General features: G+C 38.4%; 1 protein-coding gene across 1 annotated transcript in view; it reads right to left on the bottom strand.

Annotated features, from left to right (window-relative positions):
- Window positions 1–1,324: 1,324 nt before the first annotated feature.
- Window positions 1,325–9,922, bottom strand: part of LOC133615979 (uveal autoantigen with coiled-coil domains and ankyrin repeats protein-like) — a 102,392-nt gene continuing 93,794 nt past the window's right edge. The window contains exons 13-19 of the mRNA XM_061974927.2: window positions 6,898–6,987; window positions 6,730–6,760; window positions 6,439–6,488; window positions 3,568–6,258; window positions 3,344–3,496; window positions 3,017–3,082; window positions 1,325–1,907 (exon numbers count right to left, since the gene is read on the bottom strand). Of these exons, the coding sequence (XP_061830911.2) occupies window positions 1,836–1,907; window positions 3,017–3,082; window positions 3,344–3,496; window positions 3,568–6,258; window positions 6,439–6,488; window positions 6,730–6,760; window positions 6,898–6,987 (3,153 nt within the window). The 3' untranslated portion in view covers window positions 1,325–1,835. The remainder of the gene's footprint in view (window positions 1,908–3,016; window positions 3,083–3,343; window positions 3,497–3,567; window positions 6,259–6,438; window positions 6,489–6,729; window positions 6,761–6,897; window positions 6,988–9,922) is intronic.

Below are 9,922 nucleotides of genomic sequence, written 5' to 3'. Positions count from 1 at the left end.
TTAGACCTCTCAACTTTTGAACGCAAATGTCCAAATGTTTCACTACTTTTTGCACAATTTCCTGTTCTCCAACAAGGAAGTGAACGGCAAAATCCCAGTCTCTATGTATAAATGTTGCACTGACACTAATGACACTCTAAGCTCAGTGGCTATTTACCTCTAAACACAATCAGTTTTAAACTTTTAATCAATTGTTAGGTGTGGTCTTGGTGTCAAAATGTGAACAACAGTTAATTTTTTCATTTTATTTTTAGCTGAACTAAAACATATTGATCCACAATGAGATCACACACCTGATGTGAATTTTGCAGTTCAGTCCCATGTTAGAGAAGAGTAAGTTGTGTAAATCGTAGTGAAACATTAAACAGTTGGACACAGTTTAGAAAAGGTCAAATTAAGTTCACCTCTAAGCAGGGATCTTCAACGTTTTCCAGGCTAAGGACCCCCAGCCTGTTTAAAACTATGTTATAAATTGAACTGGTCCTAAAGATACCTGCTTTTTGTGCAATAATAAGTTCTTCAAATAAAAAGTATGGCACCGCTAATAGCTAGCTGGCAACTAGCGTGCTAATCGCTATCTTTTTTATTCATGTTTTGTTTTAAACCTGCAAAGTACAGTTTTTCTTTACTTTATAGTGAAAGGTAGAGATAAGCTGATTGTAGAATGTTAATCAGTGGATATTGATAATAATACATTATCATTATAATTATAACCATTATTATTAGTTTATCTACTTGGCGTTAAAGTTTTTAAAAACTCGTCACGCCTCTGTTTTAAACTTTAAACAGGGTACCTTGAATGCAGCACAGTTATGTTCAATGAGATGTGAAACCATACAATGGCCATGCCACTGCCATTTCTAAACTATACTACAGTGTGTTGGATCAATGTTAATGTCTATTTAAAGTAATTTATATATGTGGAAAAATGACACGGAGTATTAAGAAATTTTTTTTTTTTTTAAAACCTAATCAACCAAAATTTCCCCTCTGCGGCATCGCTGCGGACCACTGCTTTTAAGTGCATTTGAGCTTCATACTGAAATTTCACCCAGAATCCAAATATCCCTAACTTTTTGGAAGTGTAAATAACTGCACTTAAACATGCATCTTCTGACTATATAGGACATCAATTGTACCTTTGATGTCCTTCTCAAAACGTCCTATTCGGCACTCCAAAAGGCACACACTTATTGATTTGAAACATTTTGTCAGCGAGGCTTCTTTCTACTAAGAGACATTAGCTGCAAATATAAGAGGATCCAGCTTATTTATACAGACATACATACATACATATATATATATATATATATATATATATATATATATATATACACATATATACACACACACATACGTATGTACACACATATACAGTATATTTTTTATATTATAAATATTTTATATATCCTGTATATATGTGAGTATATATGCAGTTTGACTGTGAATCAGAGAACAAACATCCCATTTGAAGGATGACTGTCGAGTTGGAATGTGAGAAGTGGTCAGAAGAAAGAAAGAGTTTGCAGTAAAAATTATCTACAGCAATTAGTCAAATAATTCCAATTCAATTAAGTTTCATAGTTGTGATCTTGACCTAATGTAGTGCTGTAGATTTAAATGTTCGGCCTCAGTTAGCAGTGTCTCTACATGCTACAGTTAATCTGCGTCAATACTCATTTTGAGGTTATGGAACGACTATAAATTGATTTAAATAACAGTCTGTTAGAAGAATTACTGTCTGGATAATACATTGGAAGCATGACTGTGCGGCAAGGATGTGAGAATGGTGAATTTGAGTCTGCAGGTTGCCTCGTATTATTCTGAAGAAAGCTTTAACACACAAACTCTTGTCTCATGCGGATGATCTGGAGCAAAGCGGCTTGGACATCCTCATCCATGTGGCCCTACAAACAAAATACAACTTTAGAATGATTCTGTACTCTAAACCTTCAGAGTAACTACTACAATATGTACAGATTTTTATATACACAGTGTACCCTCGATTATTGCGGGAATTAAGTTCCAAACCCATTCCAATGGATTAATTTCCGCGAAGTAGGGCTATTTATTGTATATGATTATATGCATTTAACATCTTTAGAAGCCTTTTACACAGTTATAAACACTTAAAACACTTCATACACTCTAAAACGAACATTATTTTACCATAAAACGTCAATGGGTACTCAAAGATACGTTAAAATCTATGATTCACTGAGACTGCAGTAAGAGAACCACACAATGATGAGGGGACACTGTATTATTAGTCCAAAATTTACTTAAGAGACATGGGGTTTGCTGATTACATACATTTATTCATGCTATTTCATTCTCTATCTACTGTTATTTGTATCTATTCTATAGTGTCTGTAATTCATATAGTTTGACACTTTTCTAAAATTCATGTTCATTTATGTCCTGGCATGTACCATGGGTGCCCTCTACAGGTAGGGCCCCCATACTGCTAGGAGTAAGTTCATCACTGGGCCTCAGCCCTTCGGGTAATCAAAAGGTAAAACAATACATTACAAAAAAAATTGCTTAAAAGTGAAACAAATTGCGTTTTTAATATTATATAGTATTGGAATATAGCGCAGGGCAGAAGTCTCAATTATGTTATTGCACTATGCAAATGTTAGTTTTAGCTTTGACAGCTCGTTGAGGTGTTGAAGGTGAAGGATGATGATTAAGTCTCGAAAGTCAAAGCCATTGTGTGCACAATTTAGAAATAAGAAAGAAAAACAAAATAATTAATAGGCAACATTTATAGAGATGTCATCACTTTATATGTGTCATATTGATGCATAAAAATAAGCTAATGTTACTTGGTAGCTATTGCAATACAACCACTGGTGGTTTCTTAGTAACTTGTAAACTATATAATATACAACTAAGATATGGAATAAATGATTGTGGGGGGGTGTGGAGGTTGGCAGGGTGCTCAAAGATGTCTCAAACCGCCACTGTCACCAGAGTTCCAACAAACAAACCAAAACAAGTAATGAGAACTTACCTGCGCTGCACTGAGGAGATGAGTTCGATAAATGGAAACCACCTCCCTGTGTTGTCTCTCAGCATCCTTTATGAAAGAAAAACAGACAGAAGGACGTTATTTAGCGCAGCTCGCTCACCCAGCTTTTACTCCAGCCATCACATTGTAAAATGTATTAGATTATATTTATTGTTGTTCAAGTAAAAGTCAACTGTTTTGGATCTGGTAACCATGGAATAGAGAGTATAGAAGATCCTGCAATAGACCGGTCAATGTCAAAGAGTGGCTTATTGACCGTGTCCTGTGTGGTATCCACAGTACTTTAATTTGTCATGTGTGTCCACTCACAGCCAGCTGTTGCTGTAGGTTCTTGATCTGGACCTGTAGGGCATCAATATGCTGCATCTGTCTTTTATTGGGAGCGTTGCTTGTGTACGCCAACTGGGACAACCCATTCAGTGCTTGCTTCAGTCGCTCTACGTCTATCAGCAACTCTGTGATCTGATCCGAGAAGAACCATTAAGAGAACATAAAAAGGGAATAGGCATTAAAGTTGCTTTAATAATGTGTACCTTCTTGTCTTTGGATTCAGTCAGCTGAGATGATGTCTGAATCCTCTTTTGAAGATTCCCAATGGTGCCAAGTGACTCATCATAGCGCTCTTTCAGCTCCATGATTTCTCTTTCAATGGCTTGTCCCTTCTTGTGGACAACCTCCATCTCTCTCCTGGTTTTGCTCTCCCCCTCCCTTGCCTGAGTTGCCTCCCGGTGGACTTCTTTGCATTCTTCCGTTAAGCTAAAGAGCTTGTTACTGAGATTAGCAGCTTCCTCCTCAAGATGCTGCTTCTCTTTTCTCAACTGGGTCATTTGACTTTCCTTGGAGCAACGCTCGTCAAGCGCTTGAGTGGCCTGGAGAAGCTCAGATTGCAGTGCTGAAACATCCTCGGCTCTCTGGCCACTGTTCTCCTCTTCTTCTCGGAGCGCCATCTGTAGCTCTGTTACTTCAGCCTCCAGGGCTTCCTTGGCTTTGGTGTGTTGCTGCAGCAGAGAAGCCTGTTCTCTGTGGAGTTCCTGAACTTCCTTCTGCAGGACACCAACCTTCTGATCCTCCAACAGTTGAGCATCTCGTGCTTTCTTGCAATCCGCCTGGGCTTGCTGCATGGCATCATTAAGGGCCTTGAGTTCTGTGTCATACGTTGAAATCCGAGTCAACTCGGATTTCAGACGATCCTGGAGATTCTGGATTTGAGTGTTGCACAGAGCATTCTGGGCTTCAAGCTCAATTTTCTGAAGATTTACCTTGTTGTGCTTCTCCTCCAGACTGGCCAACTTCAGTGATACCTCCTCGTAGCGGCCCTTAAACTCATCTTCACACTCCTTGTGCTTTTCACCAGTGACAAGAGCGGTGTCCAGTCTTCGCTGAACAGTTTCAATCTCAACTTTCAGTTTCTCTTTCTCCAGCCTGTTGTTCTCTCTGTCAGACTTCTCGTCATTATACTTCGCCTCCATCTCCAATAGTCTAACTTTCATCTCCTTTACTTGGCAACTGTAGGCGTTTTCTTTTTCCTCAACAGCTGTCAGAGGGATGAACTTGGACTGAATGGCTTGCTGTATAGTATCAAGTTCTTTCTTCTGAGCTTCCAGCTCTTGAGTCAGTGTCACATTTTCCTTCTGGGCTGTCACATGCATTTCTGACAGTTGGTTTGCTCTGTTATCTGCCTCCACCACAGCAGCACTCAACTTTTCTGTGACACATTTGTGATCCTTTAAACTTATATAGTCGTTTTCCCTCTCCAACAGTACCTTTTCCAACTTTTCTTGTAACTTGGCTTTACCTTCTATCACATACTTTAATTCCTTTAGATTTTCATTATCTCTGCACTCCAAATCTGCCATCTCAGCTTTGACCCTCTCTAAAGTGTCAGTTAACTCCGTTCTCAGTTGATCATGCTGATGTCTTGGCACATATTCTCCCTCAAGGCTCTGTTTCAGAGTATGACTCTTTGCTGTGAGCTGCTCACACTCCTTGTCTCGGTCTTCACATGTTGTCAGTAAAAGTTCAAGCTCCTTCTTCAGCTCAGCCTTGTCCCCTCGCAGGGATTCCATTTCACTTTGCTGCTTCTCAGTGGCACTTTGCAGACTGTTTATATCCTCATGGAGTGTCACCCTCTCAGTCTGAAGCTGTTGGACCTGGGCCTCTGCTTTTCCGAAGCGTTCGCTGGCTTCCACCAGTTTGTCCTCCAGTTCCTCCACAGCTGTTACCATGACCATCCGAGCTTCCTCATGTTGCTGGATGGGTATGAATTCGGTCTCGAGTCTGTTGTTCAGGTCTTCCAGTTTTTCTTGCAGTATTTCTCTCTCTTCCTCAGTGTCCTCCATCTCATGAATGAGTGCCTGGCTTTTAGCCGTGACGTCATGTAGTTTCCTTTTCAGCGAGACGTTCTGCTCTTCCAGGGCAGCCTGTATCCTTTGTTGTTCTTCAGAGAATATTACCCCCGTTTCACCCTGAGTGGGATTATCTAACTTTCGATTGAGCTGTGCCACCTCCTCTAGGACACGATCATAGTCGTCTCTAAGTTCAGCAAGCTGTCGTTCCTTTTCATCGACCGCATTGGTGAGCAGGTTTTTCATGTTGTCAAATTTCTCAGCGGGTACCACGCTGTCTTGCTTAGACTTGGTTTCCTTCAATTGGGTTTCCATTTCAAGGACAGTTTCTGCAAATTCATCTCTCTGTGTGATTACGGCCCCAAGTTCTTCGTTTAACCTTTCAGCCTCAGTTGCTAGCTGGCTTTCACTGTTTTTGTACTCCTCCAAAGCCTTCTCACTCTGTTTGAGGCGATTACGAACCCGGCCCACCTCGGCTGAAGCGCCTTCGTACTTGGCCTTCATATCTTGAAGCTGGGCACGCAGCTCTTCTGTGGCTTGGCCTCCTAAGTGCTCCTTTACTGCAACCACATGGGCCTGCAGCTGTTTAACCTTGCATTCCGAATCAAGCATTCTCTTTTGGACGTCCCCCAAGGCATCCTCAAGTTCTTGAATTTGCTGGTCAGCCTGTTTCTGGACAAGGTCTCTGCTCTGAACAAGTTCTTGGCATTCTCGGTTTTTCCGGCTAAGAGCAGAATGAAGTCGGGCCCTGTCCTCCTCGGTCGCTTGCTGTTTTCTTCTGAGCATTTCAAGTTCGTGTTGGAGAATGTCAGGCTCACCAGAGAGACCCTTCTCTGATGGTCTGGTCAGTGAACGTGACATTGCAGGATTCTGGAGTTTCTGCAGAGATAAACACAAATTACTAAAGACATGATTGAAAAAAAATGTTGCAGTTGTGTCTTATGGAACATATATTGGGGTTTTTGTAATGTTTTTTTTTCCTGATGGATATATTTATTATAATTTTTTTTAAATGACTGATGGTGTGTATGCTGACAGAAAATAGCAAATAAAGACTACCTGATCTAAATCCAAGCTATATGCTTGTTTGACCAAAACGTTCTCTTTGCCTGCAAAACAAGTACAAACAACATTTAATCTCAGGTCTTTTGCAAGTAAATCTCAATTTGTCAAATATTGTTGCTGCCACATGAAAAGCATGTATCTTTATTGTTATTGGGGGAAAAATCCTTGTTTTAGGTCATGTGTTAAAATACACTAAAATAAAAACATTTAGAGATACATGGTTTTCATCAGACATTGTAATTACATGCATTTTTGGTATATATTAGAAGAGGAACCCAAGTCAACCTTTTATCACTGACTGGCCCATGTAGTCCCCCTGAAAAAAAACAATACAATTTCAGCAGATGTACATGATAATTATGATAATTAAATGCTTACAGAACATCTGAGCAAATGCAGTGTATAATGGCTTCCTATAATAGGACATAAAATGATCTGTATACAGCCACAGACCATAGTGCTTTTGAGCTGGACCTTGACAGTCTCCAAGCCTCGTGACCCTTCTTGTTCTTTGGCACTAAGTAACACCCTTAATTGCTCCTTCTGATACAATGAAAAGAACAACAAAAAAAGAACAAAAATGAGTTTAATAGAAACCATTTCCAAATTAGCATTTGCATGCGTTAAGGTAAATTGATTACGATGTAAACCTGACTTCACACAGACTGACTTTTAAGACAACAATTTGAATCAAAAAAATCCATCTGACCATGCTCTAAGTTTATACAGCTTCTGCCAGTGGGATTATGTACAGGCCATCAGTGTTTTTTTAAAGGGAACTGTACTTTTTTGAGAAATGTTTCCTCCATCCATCCATTTTCTACCGCTTATTCCCTTATTTTCCTATCATTCACAATCCCCATGTACGACAATAGCACATATGTCTTTCTTTTTTTATGCATTCTAATTTGTAATATACGAGTAAGTACGAGCTGGCTAACAATGAAGCCAATGGTAGTAAACTATTGCGCCCATAAAGCCCTCTAAAAAAAACTTCCAAAAACCGCCAAACAATACTCTATTAACATGTTGTAACCTGCATATTAACCGAGTGTTAGAAATATTTTTATTATAAGTGCCAACGCAGAGGAACTACTTTTAGCGGCACCGTGATCACAGAGAGGTAACTAGCTTATGTAGCTATTGACATATTGAGCCAGTAAGATACTGCATCGCCTCTGAGTTGGTGAAAGTTAATTCCAGATTATAAATTATGCCTCCCAACTGGAAGTAGAAGGTTGTGGCCATAAACCGGGAAGTTGGTCAACTTTGCCATTAAACTTAGACCCGGAGCTCGCGAGAAACACAGAAAAGGACATCAGTTGGCAACCCTTTTTTTTTTTTTTTTTAAACCTGCATGAGGATTATGAATAATTCTTCATCTAAATGGAAAATATATACATTCCATCTGTCAGTATCCCACTGAGAGCAGACAATGTACAATAAGTTTATCATGTTCATAGTTAGTATTTCTTGTTTAGCACTGAGCAATACTGCTACTTGCTGGATCTGCTTATCAATCAGCTTCTAAAACTTGTCTCTCATCCGGCGTATGATTCAAGCTAAAAAATACAAGGTTCTGGATCATCACCTGTCCCATAGTAGCTGTTTCTAGCTTTTTATGAAGTTTGCCATGATTAGTAGTATTTGTTATTGTTGAAGAATCACAAATTACGACCTTGTAATGCGTCCGCAAAAAATAATGTGCACGCGTATAATTAAAATGAGCAAAATACGTAAATATTACATGTTATTGTGAATGTGCCTGTTACTACATTACATATATACTTACAGCATGTATAGAAAACATTGTTGGAGGTTTTTAAAGTTGTTTTTTTTTTTAGAGTGGGTTAAAGGCGGAATAGAGCGAATCCCATTGCTTCTATTGTTAGCTGACTCTTGCAAGCTTATGTTTAGAGTTAGAATGCATACAAACCGAAAAACATACAGTATGTGTGCTTGTATCACATAAGGATTGTGAATGATTCACATAATTGCAAAAAAGGTCCCTTTTAAGGAATAGGAATAAGCAGCTAAAATACATTACATGTTGCAAAAACATAGGTACAAGCTTAGGGATGTTTCTGTGACCAAAACTCTTTACGAATATCAGAATTTATTGTAATCATGCCACCAAATATGCTTCTGCATATAAATTCACATGAAATTTAAGGTTGTACAGTTTACCTGTACTGATGAAGTACCGCGGTGCTAATGAATTAAAAATTATACTATACTGCCTTTGAAAAATACTGGTACATATTTTTTTCATTCGCATGCTGCCGTTCGTAGGTGACATACAGAACCCAGGTGCATGTTATTTAGTGTGTTAAAACGCACACACAAATCGCATACAAGCAGAAACAGTGGGGACAGGAAGAATGGCAAAAAACAACAATTCTGCTGTTTAATAAAGAGTGAAGCGCAATATGGAGATATTTGGGCTTCAAAACTATCGATAAAGGTGACGCTTTAAACATGGAAGCGCCGCGATGCAAAGCAGTGCTTTAAAACATGACTCGCCAAAGTTGACAACTGACAAAGTATTACCACCTTTGTTTCAAACTTAGCTAAACAATTAAATAACAAGCAACAAGCAGTCAGATATGTACAAGCACTTTAAAGAGCAACAGGTAATGCAGTTAACATCAGCTTCCCACATATCGTTACGTAGACGCGCACACAGCTGGTTGGCTTAGTGCAAATTATTAGCGCAGTTGAAACCACCCACGTAATATAAACTAACGAAAATGAAATGACTGAATTTTGTAACAAATTTCTATAATCTTTAACAATGTGTATTTATTTTTATTTTTACCTGCCACACGCATAGGCTTCAGCCTCCCGAGTGACCCCGAAAGGGACACGCAATAGAAAATGGATGTCTTATACTGTATGTGTACTTTTAGCCATAGTACTATTTTTAGTATTTACTATTGATGGTATTTGTCTTAAAGCACAGACCAAGAGTGGCAAACATTAATCATGAAGCACTTAATACAATGTCAATAAAGCATTATATTCTTGTCTTACCTAATTCTAGATTACGGCAGTCTATACTGTACATGTGATATATACACTTGTAAATTGTTATTTGAGAGCAAAAAGAAAAGCCACCATGTGTTTAATGCCTTTTATTTTATTTTTGTTATTTTAATCTAAAACGGTTCTTTAAGTGCAATAGGAAACATTTGTTTTATGTATCGTAAACTGTTCAGAAAAAAGAAGCCAATATGAATTTTTTTGTGGCACCCTTTATTTTGAAAAGTATCGAAAAGTATCAAAAAGTATGGAAAAACATTTTGGTACTGGTACCAAAATGTTGGTATCGGGACAACCCCAATGAAATTACAAGAAAACAACATTTATTTGTAGAGGAATATATGAATGCTACTTGATAAGCACATCAGTTTGTGAGGTATTTACATTATTAAAAGTTAAATTGTTAGTTAATTTTTCTGAGAAACAGCATTTTCAA

The sequence above is a fragment of the Nerophis lumbriciformis genome, linkage group LG15 (assembly GCF_033978685.3).
Source record: "Nerophis lumbriciformis linkage group LG15, RoL_Nlum_v2.1, whole genome shotgun sequence".
Lineage (NCBI taxonomy): Eukaryota > Metazoa > Chordata > Actinopteri > Syngnathiformes > Syngnathidae > Nerophis > Nerophis lumbriciformis.
This window is presented reverse-complemented; position numbering and strand designations above follow the sequence as displayed.